This window comes from Lichenostomus cassidix, chromosome 13 (genome assembly GCF_008360975.1).
Source record: "Lichenostomus cassidix isolate B80296 chromosome 13, HeHo_3.0, whole genome shotgun sequence".
In the NCBI taxonomy this organism is placed as follows: domain Eukaryota; kingdom Metazoa; phylum Chordata; class Aves; order Passeriformes; family Meliphagidae; genus Lichenostomus; species Lichenostomus cassidix.
In genome coordinates, this window is record NC_139494.1 from 10106757 (window position 1) to 10128361 (window position 21605).

Consider the following 21605-nt stretch of genomic DNA (forward strand, 5'->3'; position numbering starts at 1 on the left):
CCAGTAAAAAGCAAGGAATTGTACTCAGTCCCAGAGGTTCAGCAAGAGGGGACAACTCTGTTGGGACTGCGTGGCATCCATCCTGTCCTCTCTGGGATGCTCAAACCAGAACCAGAGAAATGCAAAAACCAGTAATAAAGCACTGAAAAGTTGAGTGGAAATAAAAAAAGAAGATTAAACTCTTTGGGTTTAAATAAGAGAAGAATATGCAGGAGAGTACAGCCAAAAATGAATGGAGTCTCAAGGGAAAGAGCAGCAAAAATCTCAAGTGTGCTCATATTTAACAAAAAATGGATTTGAAGGACCCCTAAAGAATTGCTATTTGAAATGTAAAGTCTGTATAAAATAATGTGTAAATGGGGATAATCTAATGCCACACAGGGAAGATTTGGCACTCCAAACACTTTAGACTCCTGGGGCCCAACAAATTCAAATTTTCTCCCACCATATTCTCAAAATCCCAAATCTGCAAGACCTGGGGAATGCCATTAGTCACAGGTGTAGCCAAAGGCAGAGATCCAGGAATCACAATTGCCTTCATAAGCCTCTGCACCAGAGGGATTAGAGAGAAATGAGTTCACTGGAGGAACTGTGGAGTTAGCACATATCATCCCAAGGAGCAATTTGTCAATATACAACACATCTCTGCAAGTGGGGGGGAAGGAAAGAAAGACCCAGGCAGCAACTCCAGCTCACACACAGGGCTGTATTGATTTTCCATGCCAATTAATGCCAGCAAAGAATACATCCCTGGAGACCACACAGCATGAACTGTAGGCAAAATTGCCTCTCTTGAGATTGCAGCTGCCTTTGCAGCCTCATGGTATCAACCCTCCTTGTTTGCTTCTGCTTCTTTTAATAAAAATCCACCGTGGGAAAGGGACTGGTGCATCTTCCTGCCCTTGAAACGTAGTTGAGGGAATATCCATCTGTTTCAGCAAGCCAAATCTATCCTCTATCTTGTTATTCTCGTGTTTTGTTTTGTTCTTTGTGAAATATAATGAATGGTCTTGCTTATTTTTCCCAACTAGCAATTACTTTGGAGATCAAATCACAAGCAGCCCCATAACCTTCTGACAGGGCAGAATTATGAAAGACCTGCAGAAGTGTCATGCAGACTCTGCTGTGAAATCTGACAATTTAAGAGGTTCCATCCTGGTCCAGACAGTGATGAGTTTTGATACCTTTTTAAAATATCCCTCCTTTTTTTTCTGCCTTGGCAGGTATTGGAGAAATAAATGAAATCTGCAATCCTTTCTGCAGATTGAAGGGCATTTGACAGATTCAGTGGCTTGGAGGATGCTAACAGCCATCCTTTACATGTCTTGTCTTGGTTTAATAGGTAGTTTGCAGCTGTGGATCATTGCTGTATTTCAGTTTTGTTCTATTATTAGGTATTACAGGAATATGAGACCACGGATGGCGTGTTAAACTGCCGGTTCCTGCATTTATTGGCACCACCTGGGGATTAAAACAGCTGCTGCCACTCTGCAGGGTTATCTTCAAAGCAAGGCAGATATTGTGAATACGTGATCAAAGCACCCTCACTTTGTCCCATTGTGCAGTAATTACAGATGGAAATTTCTCTGAAAAGGCAGCGTTGGCTGGGGGAAACAGCAGACTGAGGCTTTGCCCTGACGGCAGGAGATGGAACAGGAAAGCAAAGGCAGTCATGGAATCACAGAGTATCCTGGGCTGGGAGAGACACACAAGGATCACTGAGTCCATCTCCTGGCCCTGCACAGGACAACCCCAAAGGTCTCACCCTGTGCCTGGGAGAGCTGTCTGAGCACTCACTGAGCTCTGGCAGGTTTGGTGCTGTACCCACTGCCCTGGGGAGCTGTTCCAGTGCCCAACCACCCTCTGGGGGAAGATTCCCAACCCAAACCTTCCCTGACACAGCTTCATCCCTGAAAACCTCAGATTTAAACCGGGGACATGCTCCATGGCTCTGATGGCCTCTTCAACGAGCAAACCACAGCAGGAGAGTCCAGCAGTACCCCCAGGGCATGTGACTGCCCTGTGGTCACCCTCTGGACATGTAAACAGCCTGGGGTTACCCTCTGGGCATGTAAATACTCTGGAGTAGCAAGATGGCTCCTTATTCACAGTGACCAGAACCACATTTATGACAAAAACTCTTTCGGTGACCTTTAGTGGTAATTTCAGCTTATTCTGCCACAGCTGCTGGGCAAGATCCTGCCTCTCCGGAGGCTGGATGGGACCTTTCCACCCAAAGGGAACTCTGCACCCGAGGGCAAACATATTTATCTTGAAAATAGCATGGTAATCTGTCCTTTGGAGAAAAATGGGAAGGAACTGTTGGAGCTAGGATGGGGTATGAAGTCTGTAGCAGAGCCACTGGCTCATGTTCTTTGCATGTATGGGCAAAAGGAGCTCAATGAATAATGCAGCAAATGCACAATAAATAATTTAGGTACCATGAGGCTTGGATGAGATACATGAGAACCCCTCCTAAATTTAAAGTGCATCTCCCTTTTCCATGGCAGGATGGCTTCAGCCTCTGGGACCCATGTTGGTGGCACCCTGAGGCTGTCATTGCCCTGCATGGCTCCAGCTGCAGCCAGTGACACACACTGCAAGTCATTCCAGAAAAGGCCTGAGTGAGCAATTTGAACATGAATTTGCATTGATGTTAAGTGCAGCTCTGTCACACGGCTGCAGCCCAGTGCAAGGTGCCATGTTCTGGAGGTGTGTGGTGACCCTGGGTTAGTGAGTTTGTAGGGAGTTATTTTTGGGGCCAGGTGGCCTGCATGGTGCTGCCGTTCAAAGTTTGATAATTAGAGGGTGTTGTGGTTAATGATAAATGGGATCTTCCTCCTTCAAAAACTGTGGGAACTACAGAGGGGGATGTCAAGCTGGAGGCAAAGAGAAAAGCAAGACACAGGCAGGAGCTGGATCCCTACAGCCCTTGTGCTCTAAGGGAGCCCTCAAAATAATTATGAATAAAGCACTGCTCTTCCAAATCACTTTCTAAAATAAACCATCCAGATGGCTGCAAGGGAAGACCTAGTCATCAGTCTGAGTAATGCTTATTTTGAGTACATTTACCACGAAATGTGTACAGTTGTGCTGGATTATGCACAATGAGGCTCAAGCAGAAGCACACTCAGAGCAGGAATATCACAAGTGTCAGACTGTGGTGGTCCACACTGTCATTCTGGGCTTGGTCTGTGGGACAATCCTGAAAGCTGTTTAAGAGTGTCTCACGTGTAATGTGTAGAGGGGAAGAATGTCTTCCTTTCTATGGCTTTATTGGCTCTTGGATCACTCAGAAATACATAGGAGGAGATACTGGGTGCTAAGAAAAGGTAAATTTCTCTTTCCTTTTTGGGAGAGGTGGAGAGGATAGAGACACTTTCTGATAGTCTACATGAACAAGGTGATTTGGCTTTTCAGACAATACTGGGATTCTTGCCCTTGCTTTCCCCGAGAGCGTCCAATTCAAATTTGATAAAAATGAAATCTGAAAAGCAACACTGACACAGAAAGGCAAAACCCTGGTGCTCTGCTAGGGCTGCCTGTGTCTGCTGCAGCATAATAGAGCAAACTATAAATTCACTGGAGCATTTTCCAGCTGCTGTGCCCAAGCTAAGACCTTGTTCAGTGCTTGTACTGCAGTGCCTGGAACATGCAGGGTTGTGCTTGATTGCTTTTTATGTGTGCCCTTAGTGGATGGCTTCCAGCAGCATTTGTGCCTGAGTGGTGAGGAATTGCCACTGAGTCTGCTGGAATTGTCACCAGGCAGAGGAGTACTGAACGGGTCTTGTTGGCTTCTGCTGCTCCTCAGACCTTGAGTGAAAAGCTCTCCACAGGGAACAGCCCCATCATGTTCTGGAAGTGCCCCCCAGTGCCAGGACAGGTGGAGGGGCTGTGCTGAGCCCCCACCATGCTGGGTCCCTTTCATGGACCCACCTGCACATAGCAGAGCTTCAGCTGAGAAAAACACCACCTGAAACTCAGTTTGCCCACTACGTGCTAATTTGCATCGCCAGACTTTGCGCTAAAATACAGCCTGAGTAATAGCAACTGCTTTATTTATTTATTTTCCTGAATGCAGTTTTTATTAGCTGTGAAATCAAGCCCTTTCTGGTAGTATGTGAGCAGCCTTTATGTATAGGAACATCATAATGGCAGAGCAGAAAAATCAAACCATTGGAAGCTGTTGAGGCTTAAATTCAAACCCTCATTAATCTCTGTGGGCTGCATCTCAAATCTGAATTTTTATAGAACGTGGGCGGTGTTTTCAAAGGGAGGTGCAGGAATTGGTTGGCTGAGAGGACTGACTTAGATAACAATGTGTTTCTGAGCAGCAGCCCTGTGCCTGAACAAGGTGCAGGCTGTGGTTTGGGCTGAGCATGTCACCTTCAGGGGTGCCCATGGTGAGGGGGTGGCTCCAGGTCCCTGCAGTTCAGGGCTGTGGGAAGCACTGGGAACAGTGGGACTGAAACTCCCAGCTGTTGATAGACTCATTTTGATTTTTCTGATGTTCACGAATTCAGCTACAGCATGCTTTCCTGTCTGCTTTATTTTTTTTTTCCAGAGACAGTTGAATGTCTCTATCTGGGCCAGCTCAGCTTTTTTACAGTGAATATCCAATTTAAATTGAGGTGTGGTGGATGTGTCATCCCCGTAATTCTGTATCACTCCTGCCTTTCACCCCACCCTCAGAGGAGTCCCTCACTACTGACAGAGCATCTCAGCTCTTGCTGGAGACCTGAACAGCAGGAATAAGGATATTCTGGCTTGGAGAGCTGCACTTGGCTCCTGAACCTTCTCCTGCCTCTTATGCTCCTGGGAGCACCAAGGTAGCTGATTTAATCTCCTATAACACAAAGATTTCTGACTCACTGCTGCAAGAAGACTAGCAGGAAATAAACTACACTTATGGAACTTCAGGCTATGGCTGAAATGCTGTCTGTAATCAAGGACAGGCTTTGTGCCTAGAAAGGGGAACAAGCTCAATTCCAGCTCCAGAAGGAAGAATGCTGGAGGGACTCCCCATCAGATTACGGGAAAAACTGTCAGTCATTCTGCTATCACAAATATCTTGGTACCTCAGATATAAGAGTTGTCCACATTTTATTACAAATACTGCTAAAATTGGAAGAATGGATTAAGGAAACCCTGCATGTGAGGTGGCAGCAGAACATGGTTTTATTTTCTAATTTAAAGCAGTTTGGTGTTCGCTTATGTAGGTACAGATTGGAAGAGAGCCTCACCTTTATATTTTAAAATAAGTTTAAACAGCAGAATCTCAACATTAGGGAAGCAGCAGTTCTGCCACAGTAGGTCCTACACACAAAATTCAGCTGAAGAGGGAATTTTCTTCTGGAGTTTTTTATCTGTACTTTGTGCAGGTACGAATGAGAGAGATACTGAAAGATGTTGTCCCCTGAGAGCCAGCAGACTCTTAAAAAAAAGGCAGTAAAAAGCAAAAAACTTCTCTGAGTGCATCGAAGTCAGCTGAAGAAATATTGACTTTCATGCTAACAAGAAAGCATCAGTTCAACATTCTTTTTTTTTTTAATAACAGAGTTTAATAAGTGCCAGATCCTTGTGGCTTTACGGGCTGTTAAAACATGTAGGCAGGCTGCTATAATGAGCTGGAGAAAAACCCTGCAGAAAGAGGATTTTTTTCCCTGTAGCTTTGCTTTTACTGCGGAGCATCCCAGCGGCAGAGCTGTGGATTAGTTGTTCATGAGCACAACCTGCTGGCTTCCCCTGCAACCAGCAGCCAGAGACTCCATCTCCCTTCTCTCCCATCTGCAGCAGCTGGAGCTTGGGATGCTTTGGATTGTGTTTTCCCCTCAGGAATGGGGAAAACACATTCCAAATCCCACTGAAATCCTTATGAGACATCCACAGATTATTCTAAAGCATGGAGAAAATATAGGGAAACACCTCTCAGCTCTCTGCAGGTACAGAAGCTTTGACCTTTTACTTAAAAGCCAGGAAAAAAACTCCCGAAAAACTATCAAACAAACAAACAAACAAACAAACAATTTTTTCCTCTCAGAGCTAAGCTGTGGCCTCACTTGGCTGGCTGCAAATGCAGAGTTGGGAGGAGTGTTGTCTTCTGAGTATCTTGCTGAAGCTCTGTCTGTCTTTCCTGGCTAGCTGCAGGAATGACTGACAAAACCAGTTAGTGCTGCTTCTAATGCATGAGCTCAACAATCTCCTTTTTAGGATAAACTCAGTTTTTCAATTGTGTTTGGGAATCATGATGAAGATTTGGCCCAAAGCATATTACTGTACAGAGAACACTTTCACATAAAATCAGCTTTTTAATTTGATGGGATCTTTCATCTTCAAATGACAACCTTGGAGTGAGTTACTGCAATGCCTGCTGCAGAGTCCTGGCTGTCAGAAGTGCTGCTGGGTACCAGTGAGACCAGGAGCTCTGCTCTGAGGGCAGAGCAAGCAGCAGTGCAGGATGCTCTCAGCTGCCAGGGCACAGGGACAGCTTTCTGTCAGCTTGGTCTTGAAAGCAGCTTGCTGCAGAGCCTGTGCCACCCACTGGGATGTGCAAGGGAACAGCCTTCATCTCCTCTCCCTCCCACACGGCCGTGCTGTGGTGCCAAAGCTGTGCCCACCGCAGGGGCAGCTGCTGGAGGACAGCCTGGAGTCAGGGCAGTGACTCTGCATGGAAATTCATCTCACCAGATCCCCCCATGCTCCTGCTGTGTAAGCCTAATTAAAACCTTGCAGCACAATAATTAATCATTAGTAAGGGAATTAAATATTAGTCTGTATTATAGTAAACATTAGTTGTATATTAACAGGATCATTAGCTGTTCATTAACTGTTTGAGCTCTTCAAAATCCCCTTCATCACACTGCAGGTTTGTGTTAAATTCTGTCTTAAATGACCTGAATCAAGTGGCCTTTTACTTGCAGTTAAAGGCATCACAAATTCCAGGACCAGTTTAGTTATTTTGCTCCTTTGATAATAATCTCCCTTTCTATTTGACTTTATTTAAATTCAACTGTAATGAAGACATAACATTGATATAGAGCCACTAAAACCTCCCAGAGATCTAAGGGAATCACTTCCCAAAATGATGTATGATCACTGAGGCAATGATTCTCTTCTTTTGCTGTTGCTCTTGTGCTGCTGGCATCAGGCACTGGCAGATGTTATCCCTCACTCAGGAGTGTATGCCCTACGAAGATGCAGAACAGGGACTTAGAGAGGGCAAAGCTAAATGAGGATATTCTCATTCTAATAAGATTCAGAACCACAGCCCCATTTTTGGCCCTTTCCTTTCAGCTCATTAGGGCACATTGCTGAATTTCCTTGTATCTGCCTTCCTTCCCCAGGAGCTCTTTCTCCTGTGCAATCTCCATTCTTTTTCAATAAAAATGAGTTCCTTAAGGCAGTAGTTTTTGCAGGCTGCTGTCCAGCACCTGCAGGGTTTACAGCCCAGTCACAGCCACGGTGAAATGGGAGCAATGGGAGCTGCTGCCTGCAGCATCCAGCACTGGGGTGCTGAGAGGTTTGTGGCCAAAGCAAGGGCAGGGCTGCTTTTCCAGGTCCCAAGGAAAGTATTTATAGTGTCTGAACAGAGGAAACACCCACCCTTCCCACCCAAAAAACACCCTGGGCACAGCATGGCAGCCTTGGCTGGGAAGTTGTGGCTTTCATTTCCCTGCCTGTTGGTTATTGTGGAAGCAAATTCAAGCCAACTGAGGAATGGAATCCCCTGCTTGCCAGGCTCCTCTTGTGGCCTTGGAGGCACAGAGGTGTTCTGTGGCAGGTGCTGCCCTCTGGACTGCTCCTGTCTCCTCCCTCCCCACTTGCAGCCCAGGGCTGCAGCCCAGACCTGGCCGTGGGGCAGCACAGATCTGTGCTCAGCTGGAGATTGTGTTTGGAGCTCTGTCCATTTGTGGTGATGGACTGTGTCCTGGCTTGTCCTTACTGAGTGATCATTCATTTCATGCATCTTTTAATTAGGGCAATTTCTTTTGGCCTGCTGGAAATGCTTTCCTCATGTAGATTAATTAAAAATAAAGCCTAGCCCTGACAATTTAATATGAGCTCTGGTCAGGATGCAGGCAGCCTTGCAAGACATTATTCATAACACCATTCATATTCTTCCTAATATTTACTTTTAATCCATGTTTTTCGAGAGCTGAGGACAGTATTTGTTAGTCATTCTCCCCAGAGTTACAGGCAGAATTAGTCCAGCTGGAGCAAAAAGATGTGCATGAAGCATCACAGCTGCCCTGTGGCTGCACAGCCCACCCCTTGCTGCTGAAAGCAGGGGCATGATGCCCTTGGGCAGCCCCTTGGTTTTGGGACTGGCACCTCAGCAGCAGGGGTTCCTGGCTTAAAACCAGGCAGTCCAGCCCCATGAAATATCAAGCACTGTTAATGCTTCTTGCTGTACTTTCTTCTCTGTTAGCAGCAGCTGACTTGTTTTGTCTTTGCAAGGTGTGAAACAACTGTCTAGAGACTTGGGCAGTCAATAAATCAATATTGGCTAGTGAATGGCTTTGTTCTGATCTTCTTCAGGTGCCTATTTAAGTTCTAGTTTGATTGGCCTGTGGGATTTGCAGAATTGTGATGATCCTTTGGAGAATATTCACCTTTGTGTGGATGACTTCTGGTTAGTTTAATTGTCATGCAACCTCTCTTTAACATATTTCCCATAAAAAGTTGTAATTCAGTATCTGCAAAGAATTTGGCTAAGTTCCACCTCTTCACAGTATGAATTTGTCCAAGGAATAATAAAACCAATATTACAAAGCCAAAGGTAAGAGGTGTTACAGACTGGACCAAATTCAGCTCAGCTGGTGGTTGCTGTGGCACTGCTGTGCCAGGAGGTGATGAGAAAAGGGACAGGGGACCCAAATAGCTCAGGTCTAATCCAATCTGGCACCCACCTACTTTGATTTTCCCTCTTCCAACTCTCTAAGATCTCTAAGGGATCTTTCAGGGAAGCTTCTTAATTTTAACTTCTTATAAACTGACCTTGCAGAATAAACTTTGCTTCTGCTGGCAGCCCATCAATACACAGTGAGCAACTTCCCTGGGCATGTTACTGGGACCAGGTGGGAAAAGTGCTCTGAAGTGGAATTTTGCTTGTCATGAATATTTATATAAAGTCTCCATGCCTTTGATGCTTTCAAGAATGTAAATGCAAAAGGGGAGGAAGGAGGGTTTTTTAAAACAGTATTTTTAATACATCTTGTAGTCTACTTTTGAAGTCCCAGAGAATACTGTGCTCTTTCATGGCAGATTCCTGAGTGGGAGCAGCATGCTGACTGCCTGTGGCAGGACTGCACTGCTTCACCTGGACAGATGCTGGAAGGGCAGGAGCTGATGGGCACAGCTGTACATGCCAAAATTGCTTCATGTAATGATTTCATTGTTCATACATCACAGGAAAGAAAAAAAAAAAAAAACCCATGTCCATGTAATAGGTAGTCAAAAGATCAAGCAAATATTTCACCCAGTGTACAACAAAATATTATGAGGTAATTTTATTTTTTTCCATTTTTAGGTAAAAATATTACAGTATACAAGATAATCTTATTAAAGGTAAAAATACAGTATTTTTTTTTCTCTAAACAGATCTACGTACAGTACACTTTTTTATTTTGTTTTCTTTTATTTTCGTACAAATATAACTATTATTCTATTAGGCTATATGTATTCTCATCTGGCACTTAAGAACTGATCACAGATCACCTTCTGGCTCTGTTTGTTTGTCTCAGCTGAAACCCAAATGTCATGTTCATTTTATAGGTGTCTCTTGTAAACAAACAGTTCAGTTCCATGGTTCCCAAGTAGTAAGGTGTGCTTTAAGTAGTTGAAATCATTTAGCCAACCATGAAACCCCAAGCCATCCACGTTTGCAGTTGTGCTGCACAGACTCACAACTCTCCTGTTGTAAAAGTGTGATCCTTGTATTACCACAGCCCTAGAGCAGTTTGAATCCCTTTCTCATACTCTCTAAGAGCCAAAAACATAAGACAACAATTTCTACAATGATTTTTCCTTTATTTCCTTTTCCTTTTTTCTTTTTTTGGTCAGAATGCTCAATTGAAGCCTTTTTGTATTAATTTCAAGGTTGGGAACTCCTGGGCAATGTTCTTCGTGATTGATCTCTCCCTATGGCTTGCAGTTTGACCTCTGGAATCTGAAAGCTGAGCTCAGTTGCATCGCTGTCTCTGGATTAATGCTGTTCTTTGAACTGAACACATTAGCACAAGGTATTTTATCTCTGGGTATTCCTGGGAAGTGAGTTTCACATCATTACGAATATCTCAGTACACTGTTGTCGGAGATGGGATCGACTAAGGATAAAAGAGAGGCTAAGTGCATACAAAGAGACCATATCCATCAGTAGACTACCTAATACTGCTGGAAAAGGTGGAGAGGAGTGTTTGGCTGGAAATCCTTTTATCAGGTTAAAGGATAATTTACCCCACAAGCTTGATTCCATTTTTCCAGTGCTGTCATCCAGTCTCTAGTTGTTATACACTGCCTTGGTCATTTCAGCAGATTTTTGTTTTTCATCAGACAAAGTGCTGTTCAAAGTTATCTTCAGGGTTGCCAATGTAAACGTAAAAGGAGAGTACACACCCAAGAACAGGAAGTTAAAAAATTTTGCAGGGAATATGCTTGGCACATTTTTTTCTTCAGACTTCACCCAATTCTGGTTGCTACAGACTCTGTTGGTACTAATGAGCACAGTTACCTTATTTTCTCTGGAATCAGATGAATAAAGATCTGGCTTTTTTTGCCTTTAATTGGAGGTGCCTTCTCTGTGGTGCATCTACTTCTGATGTCAAGGGGCATAGATTTTTACCAACAAGTCACTTTTGTGTCAGAAAAGATTTTACTGGTTGCTCACCAAGTGCAGGAGTAAAAGTGCTCCTATCAAAACGTGCTCATCAGCAAAAGCTGAGAGTACACTACCCATTTTCACAAGTTTTCTGCCCTCCTAAGATGCTGGTTGAGAATGAACAATGTTTAGAAAACGAGTTGTCTTTCTCTGTATTAACCATCAAATATCCTTATTTAAGGTCTTCCCAAACTTGTCACTGAGTTGCTGTATTAGTTTCGCCAGCTCACCAGTAGCTTGGGACTTTTCCTCCAAGAGTTCATAGCGGAGACTGGAAATATCTTGTTTGATTTCTTTGAGTTCTCCTGAAAGAGGAAAATGTTTTTGTTAGGGACGGAACCAAGTAAGTAGTCCTGATGGTTCAAAGACCTGAGAGAGCAATAATATCAGTGTGTCTGGTCAGGAATGTGTGTGGAGCTGCATTTGATCTCCATGCATTATACACTTAATATTTGTAATTATAAGGAATAACCTGTGCTTGGAGTAGTGGTGCCTACAGCAATAGCAGATATGTGTGGAGAGTTCATTTTTTTTCTCAAATTTGTTCTCTCTCCACATATTGATCTCCACCTACACAGGGTATTTGCAGGAGGGTGGCAGTTAAGATGTGTTAGAGGTTCTTTTCCATCTGCACACAAACTCCATGTGCCACCACAACAATATAAATCTGTGTCCCATTAAAAAAAATGTCCTTGGGGCAAGCCTGGGCAGTGCAGACAGAAAATGCTTTGCTTAGACACCCAGCTAAGGTTGGGTGTTGGTTGCTGTAGAGGAAGGAGAGGTAGAGCTTTGGGAGTGAGCAGGGCTGTGTGGAGATCCTGTGAGATTTGGGTTCTGCTAAGGAAAAATAAGGACCTGGAATTTCAAGGGCACCAGGGAGGCTCAGAGTCAGCACTTGAGAATGAGCATCTCTCTCTGCAGAGCATCTTCCCTGAGCTCAACCCTCCCCCTGGCCAGCTCACCACCAACAACAGCACAAGCTCATTAGGTGTGGCAGTTATCAAATCCCACTTGCCTTCATTGACCTCGTCGTTTTCTCGGTCAACCTGAGCCTTCAGCACATAGCGCTTGATCAGGCGCTTCATGATCTTCTGAAAGCAGAACACAAACACTCCTCTTAGTGGGACACTGTCCACATTGCCTTCATTCCACACTTGTTACCAACAACTGAAATAGCTGCTTTTACTGGGGATAATTTTTTATTGATTTCCCATTTATTTTATATTTTATATCATGGGCATTGGAATACAGTATTTGATTGACAGCCCTTTGATCATAATCCCACATCAGAAGCACTTTGGGGTATCTCGTGGGATGCATGTGAGTATGGAGCATGTCCCACAGAGACAAAGAAAACACAGATAATCCAACAGAAAGCTGAGAAATGGTTCCCAGAGCCTTCTCTTAGCATGGTGCTGTCTAATAGTACTTTACAGGAAGAAATAAGTGGTTAATTAATGATGTTAGCAAACTCACTCACAATGCAGCTGACCCGAGGTTCACAGAAAGACTCTGTTAGCCTTGTAATTGGGTTTTTAAGAGAAAATAAATTTAGAGGAGGACAGAAAAAAGAGAGTTTGAACAGAGGTGGGGAACTTGGCTTAAGTGAGAGAAGTTTCTCAGAGAAATGGTGGATTTAAAGAGACACATGCAGTGAAAAATTCAGAGCCTTGTAGACTTATAAAATGGAAGATGATGGTTAATAAAGAATAGAATGTATGGGAATGGATGATGGTTATGGATATGAGCTTGCAATGTGCTATTGTTCCAAAAATTTCTAAGTTCTATTTATCTAGGAAGAAAGTAACTTTGGCAGCCTTGGGCTGCACACTGAGGCACAGCTGAAGGCTTTGCCTTCACTACACAAAAGACACACAGTGGGGAAAAAATCTCTTACTAAAAACCTATAAAAGAAAAAAGGAATAAAAGCATATTAACCTAAAAAGAATTGCTCTATTGGAGATAGAGATTTAGGTATGTCCTCTGCAAACAGAGGAGAGCTCAGTGTCTTTGACTGACCAGATGTCCAGAGTTAAGGGAGAAGCCTCTCCCAGCATGGACTCACTTCTCCACAGAGCAATCACACCTCTGCTTGGAACATCACTGAAAAATGCTGCAAAAGCTGTGAAGCAAGGATTAAGAAATCAATACACCTGCTCTTTTTTACTGAGCAGCCAAATAAGAATTATAGCAGCGCAAAAGGCATGTGAAGATCATTTGTCCATGCCATGCAGCCATGGAGTATGGGATGTCTAAGACTGTCCTGGTGTCTCAGAGGCATCTGGCTAAGCAGGTGAGTCATTAAGGCAAAGAGATGAGGCACAGAGCACGTACGGTGTGTTGGAGATGGCCAAAGTAGTGGAATCCAGAGGGAGGTAGGGCTGTCACCTGAGAAAACATAAATGAAGTAATGTTTGGGGAAAGTAAGAAAATCCTGGATCCAAAAATAATTTTTTTTTCCAGAGCAGAAGACAGAGGAAATTTAGACAAAAACAAGGGGTCAGAACACAAGCTCCTATAACCTAGGGAAAAAAAATGATAACAGCTCTCTACTCCAGTTCCCATCATCCCTTTGATAAATGTATAATTTTCCTGGACTAGTTTATTCCCAGATCATGGCAGCTGTGTTGGCTTGTTCCTCACACTTTTCAAATTATTGCATGTTTAAATTCTGAATGTTTTTGTTATCCCTCCTGAGCACTGTCCATATGTAATCCAAGTACACAGACTGCAGACTGCAGATACATCACTTGATAAAACTTGCTAAAGAAGAGTTCAGCAAGAAGCAACTACTTCAAAGGTTTTCCCAGTTGTAGAAGAAAAGCTTGCCAACCAGATTATCACACTGCTCCTTTTTCTTTATGTTTAGATAATCAGGACAATTCCATTCTCCTTATATTACCTGGGCAATTCCTTCCTGCAGCAACTGAAATTTTCTAAGATAATTTGAAGACAAACCTAGCATTATTAAAGCAATGGAACAGGTACTTATCTATTTCTATCTATTTTTCACAGTCACTTTTGGCTTTTTCAATATTGGAAATAAGGGTCTAATTTACCTCAAACATTAGGTGGTCTCACTGAGAAATAATAGCTACAGGAAGAGAATCAATCCAGCAGAGCTGACACATCACCTGTGGATTTGAACGGATGGGAAAGTGCCAGAAGTGCTGAAATGCCCCTTTGAGCAGGACACAATTCCTCATCCCTTTTCCTTTCATGGTATCAAGCCAGCCAACTCCAGATGCCAAAGTGAATGTATCCCATTTCTAACTCAGATTTCTAGATATCCTTCCTATTGTGGCACAAAAGCCTGAAAAACTTTTTAAAACAGTAGAAATCTGTTACTGGTGTGCTGAACAGCTTAGGAGCCTGTTGTGTACCAACACAATACAAAACCTTTCTAGAACTGCCATTGCACATTTTAGCCTGTTTAACTATTATTTTCCTTGTCTGTCTTTAATGTTGGTCCCTTCAGACATAACACTTGCCATAAGATTCCTTTTCACTTGAACAGGATAAAAGGTTAAAAAGGAGGCAAAAAATCGCTGTGGGGCACATCCTGTGTATTGTATTGCCCTAGGACACGTTTTTATGAGAAATAACACATCTGCTGGCACAACCCTCCTGGTGGACAGACAGCTGTGGGACTCTGTGCCACCTCTGCAGGCACAGGAGGGTTCTGAACCACAGCACATTGCAGGGTGAGCTTGGCAGGACTGCCACTGCCAGGGGAAGCACATGCAAATGTCAGTGCAGCAGCTGGAGAGATGACTCTGTGCCGTGGGAAATGGAATGCTGTCAGTACGGGATGGGAGGAGGAAAGGCTGGATGATATCTCGTGAATTAAGTTAAGCACCCTCCAGTGGAATTAATCAGTGTGACAAATGCTAGCACCATGTGCATTTCCACGGGTGACAGGCTGAGTTTGGCTCTGAAATGCCCCAGCCTGGCACATCCCAGGGTGGCATTGCCTGAGAGAAGGCAAATGTGACCCTTGCAGTTTTCCACTGACAGATCTCTCCCCTGGCTCTTGCTTTCATGCTGTGATTACCTGGTATCTTGTGGGCTTGTTATAAGCGTTCTTCCCAGAGAAACTCTCTGTGTTTTGAATGCTAGAGTGAAAACGAACTTTCTGAAATTATAAAACATCACGATATGATTAAATCAATGGCAGCTTCTCATACCCAGACAGCCCCAAACTAAGCAGAGCTTTAGAAAAACAGTAGGAAATGGTTCTGTGTACAGCAGAGTAAAAGCCAGAACATTCAGACCGAAAAAGTAAATTTTTATAAGACAGTAAAGTTCCAAAAATACACAAATTAATGGAAAAATCTGGATTCTAAATTATCTAGACAGAAATGGTATTCAAACACAAGTTTTAGACAAAAAGGTGTTAAGAGGTACAAAATACATTTATCTTAATGAGGCTGATGCTTATAAATTTAGAGCACAATTTAAGAAAGGAAGAAAAATAACTACTTTTATTTGGAAAGAACAAAGCTGTGATACAAAACCAAATTCTGAAACACGGTTGATTTTCACTGGTCCTTTTAAAACAGCAGTACCATTTGCTACTTCTTCTGGCTCAAAAAAACAATGTATTTTTTAAATAGACCGTCTTATTTTTATCAGAGGCATGACAGCTCTAGAAGATTCCAAGGAGACTTTTCTGGACACTGCACACAGTATTTGTTAGAGGTTTCTTTGACTGTAATCCACCTCTGAGGTTTTTGGTCCAAGTACTAAAAAAACATTAAAACCACTTATTCAAAGGAATAAATATCAATGATTTCTGCATCTCTATGCAGTTGTATGTAGAGGGAAGGCCCTGGATAAGGGCTTTTCTTCCCTGGTTGAACCAGAGATCCTGACTATTATTTTTTTTATTTCAAATCAGGATGCTTATAATGATTAGACTAAAATTCTAAAGTAATAATGTAATTCTTTTCTTAAATTTCTTTCTTACTCATCAGGTGTATCATCAGCTTACAAAGTCTCTTGAAGATGATATGTGAACAAAATCAATAGGCAAGCAAGAAATGACTGATATTCTCAATTGTTTATGTTAAAAAGCCATGGAAAATATGAATTTTGCATGAGTTCCAAGAAAAAGGGCAAGGCAGACACTTTCACTTATGTAGCTTAAAGAAGGAGAGGCTTAGAGAAAATTTTATTACTTTGTTTTTTAAGGCTTTGAAGCAGAAATTAAATTTGAAACAAAGCGAGCTTTGTGGGGTTAGATTCAAATAACATTTTAAAAACGTATTTTAAAATCATTATTTGAGGTAGTTGAAGGAGAAACCCTTCTTTCATTTTGAGACTCCACTGTTCTAGTGGTTCTTTCAGTAATCAATAGCAGTATTAAATCAATTTGTAGACACGCCTCTCTACCTTGGCAATGCTCACTGTGTTAGTAGTTAAATTATTTGATAACATGGAGTAAATCCCATGGACAGAGACTTTTATTTGTAGGTGCTGGCAGGGAATGGGTGAACAGCAGACCTGAGCAGTTCTCCCAAACTCTGGGAGGATGATCCTGTGTGGAGCCATGGCTTTGCCTGGAGCTCACTGTGAGCTGCACAGCTCAGCTCTTTGCTGCTCCAAGGACAGCCAGCAGATCCAGGCAGAGCTTCAGGCAGTCTGCATGTCCCAAAGGCAAATTCTGCAAAGCCTCCTCCAGCTTCCCTTTCCTTCTCCTTGGTTTCTCTTTCAAGGTCCAGCTGAGGGTGGGCTGCACACGAGGGTCCCCCTGTTGTCCCCTCCCCAGGCAGTGTCACCCAGCTCAGCTGGGAGAGCCCAGAACAATGGGCTGGAGCCAGACAAGCCTGTTTGTGCCTCTGCTTCTGCCCCTCTCTGTGACCTTGGTGTGCCTGCTTTGATAAAAGTTCTAGAAATAGCTACTTTTATAAAGGCTGCCCTTTCCCTGGTGTGAGGATGGTGCTCAGTGCCATGGGGCCACAGCTTTGGGATGACCCTCTGGCTATGATGTGATACAAACACCAGGCAAGGATGAGATCCTGTGAGAGGCAGTGCTGTCCCTGCTGTCCCTGCTGTCCCTGCTGTCCCTGTGCACCATGCAACCCTCCAGAAGGTCCCTGCCATGAATCCTTTTCACAAAGAAGCTGAAAAATTAAGATAAAACATACCCTTTTTTTGGAATTCAGCATCCCCATCTCAAGGTCATTTTCACAGTTTTTGGCCTTAGATTTGCAGAGTTTTATGAGGCACATTTTTATTCTCAGTATGAGATAATAAAATGATTTAGGGCTTGGCACTAGATTAAAAGGAGCAGGTAAAGTCCTTCCTTCATCAAAGTAGGATAGCCAGAGCTTGGCACGTGCAAACTTCCACTCCACATCCGCATCCTCCTTGGGAAGAGAAGAAGGAAAATACAAATCAACACCCAAATTAATAAATAGGAAGGAGTTTAGCTATGATCAGAACAAACGAACAGGTAGGAGTTAACTAGAATCAGATTCTGCCTGCCAGAACAAGGCACAAAACATGTCTTTGCAGGCTTCTCTGTGGTAATCTCAAAACAAGGAAAATTTAAACAAAGTGATGCATAAACAGAGAGTATGTGTCTTCCAAATATTAGACTATTTCCTTGGATATCAAAGGGATTGTCTCAGTAACAATCTGGTGTTTTTGCTATGCTGATAAATGAATGTGTCAGGACATAGATAGAGACATGGAAAGCAAAAGAAACTTTTCTGAGCCCAGCAGCAAAGGCTGTCTCTGATGAACTGCAATGCCATGTGTCATCTGTACCCCTGCACTGGCCAGGAATTCCCCACAGAGAGGCTCAGCCACTGCTTTCTTCTCTCAGCTGATTTCCTCGTGGATCCTGTCTGAATTCACCACCATGCATCCCTATACACTTTCATTCTCCTACCATTCACCTCCTGGCACTGATGGAGGTGGAAAAAAAGTCCATCATTCAGTGTCTGTGAATCTCCTTTACAAATTGTCAAAGTGGGCCAGGATCACTTCCAGGTAACAAGGGCACAGTTAGCAAATATTTTATGGAGGAAATCATTCTCTTGGCATTGATACAGAAGGATGGTCAGGGCCATGCTTCAGGACCATTCATCAGACAGAAGAAAGGATGAGATCCAGCTGCTGTACAGCTCTTTCATTGTGCTCTACATGGAGGGCAGAAGCAGCAATAGAGGTGTGGATCTGCCAGTTCCCTGTACTCGTGTACATCTGTGTTCTGCTGGAAATCATCACCTCTGATCACCCTGAGCCTCTGAAACCCAGTCAGAAACTGGCATGACACAATGCAGATTCATTCTGCCTCAGCTAGAGCAATGTGTCTCCACCAGTGCAGCAGCATCCACTTTGCCATTTGCTCTCCTCATGGTTTGGGGTTGCACCTCACAGAATCCTAAAGCTGCACTACAGAATTAATCACCTGTGAACAGTTCTAATGCCTTTCTGTCAAGCAGTTCAGAAGTGCTACTGATGGGAATAGTTCTGTTTTATGGCTGGCAAAAGGATTTCTTTCCATAAATGTAAATTTGTCAGGAAGCACCAATACTCCAGGCACAAAGAGAAGCAGCTGAAGGGAGATGTTAAAGGGGAGGCAGGAGAATATGGTCTTGTCACTCCAGCTCACACTTGTTTTGCTTGCTGATACTTACAAATAATCTTTAATAAAATTTTGAAAATTCCCATGCAATTAAGAAGGATGACAAAGCATTTTGCCAAGAAAATGGCCATTACAAAGTTTAGACTGGAAAGTTAATATAGGCCACCTATTCAGGTATTTTCAGAGATGTTTTTTTCTTTGAAGACTTTCAAGAGCATCTCTGTCTACTATAATAAAGTAGAAAACACAGTAAGAGGCTGAGACCCCTTCTGAAGTAAAGCTTGTTTCAGGTCAATAGGATTCAGGAAATTTCTTGATATTGAGTGATTAGAAACTTTTGGAGAACTGACTCTGCCTTCTGCAAGCCTGAAAGATTCTGGGGCAGAGAGCATATGTAAGATCTCTCTGACATTTAGAGTCAGTTACAGCATGGACAGGATAGAGTTATATTTGTACTACAGTGCATGGATGAATCAGACATTACAGTGAGAAAATGTTTTCAGCCCTGGCCTTTTTCAATGTCAGGTTCTGAGGGGAGATTAGGACAAGTAATTAATACAAACCCAAGTGCACTAGTTTGACATTTAACAAATAATAAGTAAGAGGTGACTCAACATTAACATAATCCAAATCATGGGTATTTTTCTGCCTTTATTTAGATTAGCAGGGAGTTGTTTATGTCCAAAGCATTTAGCAAATCCGCTCTGCTAATAGCCATACTACTGAGCAGGGCTGGGTAAACCCTGCAAATGCCTTTCTGCAGAAACCTATTCATATTCTTGAGAGCTCTGTTTATATGCTTTAAAAGATGGGTTTTTTACATTTCCATGAAATCATGTTTAGCAGACCTAGAGACTCCTCAAAAAAAAAACCAACCAAACCCAAAAAACCCTGTATCAAGTTTTATGCCTGGTAATTGGAAAAGATGAAATTTCCAAGTATGCATACATGAGCTTCAGATCTACATGGACAGTGTTTAAGCAGTAGAGACCAGGGCAAAAAGCTAGAAGAAATATTACTCTATCATAAGCAAACAATGCAGCTAAGGCAACACACATGGATAAATTATCATAACCATCACAGGGAATAAAAAAATATCACAAACCACTTTCATTAAGTACGTGTAAAACAAATTTGGTTTACTCACAGAGGATCATTAAAAACAAGGAAGGTGAAATTGTTCTAGAAATGATTAATTGTTGATTATTAAGTCAGTCATAACCTGGGGACAGACTCAGCCTTAACTCTTATACCATGTAAGAACTCTTTTCAGCATTCTAACCTTGGAAGTGGAGTAAGATACAACTTCTTTGGTTGAGTTTTTAGCATTTTCATTACCAGTAATAATTAAATATATTGAGTTTGTAATCTAATTTTTTATCTTACCTCAATTTCCTGATAGGAGTTGTTGATCATGGCTATTAGCATATTAAGCAGCACAACCACCATAGTCACGTTATATACTCCATAGAGTACATATCCAATATTCTCAATGAATTTATGGTCATACTTCAGCACCACAGATATCACTTCAGATAAGCCAAATATTGACCAGAATAAGGTTTTAAAACTTTCTTCTACCCTAAAAATAAAACAAACAATCACTTTATAGAGGTGACACCAGGTTAGCCAGGCCACATGCTAATAATAAAAGCAGCAATGCACAAATATAAATATGTCTTGGCACAGTTATTGTAACCCATTATCCATCACCCAGGGATGTGCCAAGTCATATTTCCTGATTTGATAAAGAAATATGATTTCTGGTTAATACTACAAAGTTACAGTGCACCCTGATTTGTTCTGCTCAGGTACATTGCTTGTCACTGGGATTTTGTGTCCCTAATAAGGGATGACAAATCCATGGGCAACTTGCAGTTTGAAACTTTTGAAACTTTGCTTCTCCTCACTCATCCTGTTCTCATCCCAAGAAGATATAACTGAGTCTGACCTCCTTCTATTGCAGTTTCCAGGGCAGAAGAGAAGCATGTCTTTCACCCAGGAGAAGGGATTGAAAAGTTCTGCTTTGTAGCATTAATATAAAGAACATGGAGTGCAAATATAGTCAGACCACAGTCTGATTTGCTTCCCATCCTTCTTTGGGACTGCAAACAAGTCAGACACCCAAGCCTTTGTAGGAAAAAATTGGAATGAAAGAGTGGTAGAATACATTGCAGAGAGGCATTTTGATTTGATTATTACCTTTGATTGAAAGTAGAAAGGAACAAAAGGAAAATGAAAAGGTTGAAAGATGGAAAAAGGGGGAATAAATCAGCGAAAAAGACAAGTGGGGCTGGAAAGAATGTGGCTGGACTGAGAGGTCAGAAGGAGAGTCTGATCCAAGGGGTCTGAGCTGTAATAGGCAGAAGAGGAGCAGCCACAGCTGGAAAGGACTGGAGGAGGAGGAGGAGGAGGAGGAGGAGGAGGAGGAGGAGGAGGAGGGATGCTGGCACATTTTGAAAGCTTAATCTTTAATTTAAAATGCATTTTGCCTTTACCAAGCAATCCTTGGCCCATTAACAGTTCATTGCCTCCTCTCTCCTCCTGCCTGCCAGGAGGTAAATACCTTCAAATGAAACAATGCCATAGACAAATTATTTTGATGAAGTGTTTCTTACTATGGTGGAAGAATAATCCTGCTAAATCTGTTTATATGAACACCTTATAGACACAAACCATGATACAGTCTACAACAAAAATAATCTTTACATCAACTCCAGTGTCAATTACACCATCCATAAAAGCAAGCGAAATTAATTTCAACCCTTTGAAATGCCCATCATCATTTGTGGTACTCCCTATTTCATATACAAGCAGTAGTAAAACTGCAGTAAATATTTAGTATAATATTTACAATATATATCTGTGTTGTCTTGTAGGGAGTAACCTTGAGTTAATGTTGCACAAGTTTATTGATCCCCAGGCTCACTGATACCACTCTCACAGCCTCTCTTTGCTCTGCACGGTTGCAAAGATACCCTTGTGGGATGATCTCTGGCTGTGCTGCCCTCAGGTGCCATCACTTTTCCACTTGCTGCACATTTCTTCTGCTGTGACACTCTGCTGTTTCCTCCTCCCTCACCTGCAGCAGAGCTGACCTGTCATTAGTGTGTCAGGTTCCCTGCACTGTCC

The 21605-nt window shown here is 42.6% G+C and overlaps 1 protein-coding gene across 1 annotated transcript in view; it reads right to left on the reverse strand.

Moving 5' to 3' along the window:
• Nucleotides 1–9596: 9596 nt before the first annotated feature.
• The window catches only part of TRPC7 (transient receptor potential cation channel subfamily C member 7), a 63431-nt gene continuing 51422 nt past the window's right edge, over nucleotides 9597–21605 (reverse strand). Inside the window, exons 7-12 of the mRNA XM_085073583.1 lie at nucleotides 19860–20055; nucleotides 17026–17247; nucleotides 14931–15011; nucleotides 13211–13264; nucleotides 11892–11967; nucleotides 9597–11181 (exon numbers count right to left, since the gene is read on the reverse strand). Of these exons, the coding sequence (XP_084929709.1) occupies nucleotides 11039–11181; nucleotides 11892–11967; nucleotides 13211–13264; nucleotides 14931–15011; nucleotides 17026–17247; nucleotides 19860–20055 (772 nt within the window). The 3' untranslated portion in view covers nucleotides 9597–11038. The remainder of the gene's footprint in view (nucleotides 11182–11891; nucleotides 11968–13210; nucleotides 13265–14930; nucleotides 15012–17025; nucleotides 17248–19859; nucleotides 20056–21605) is intronic.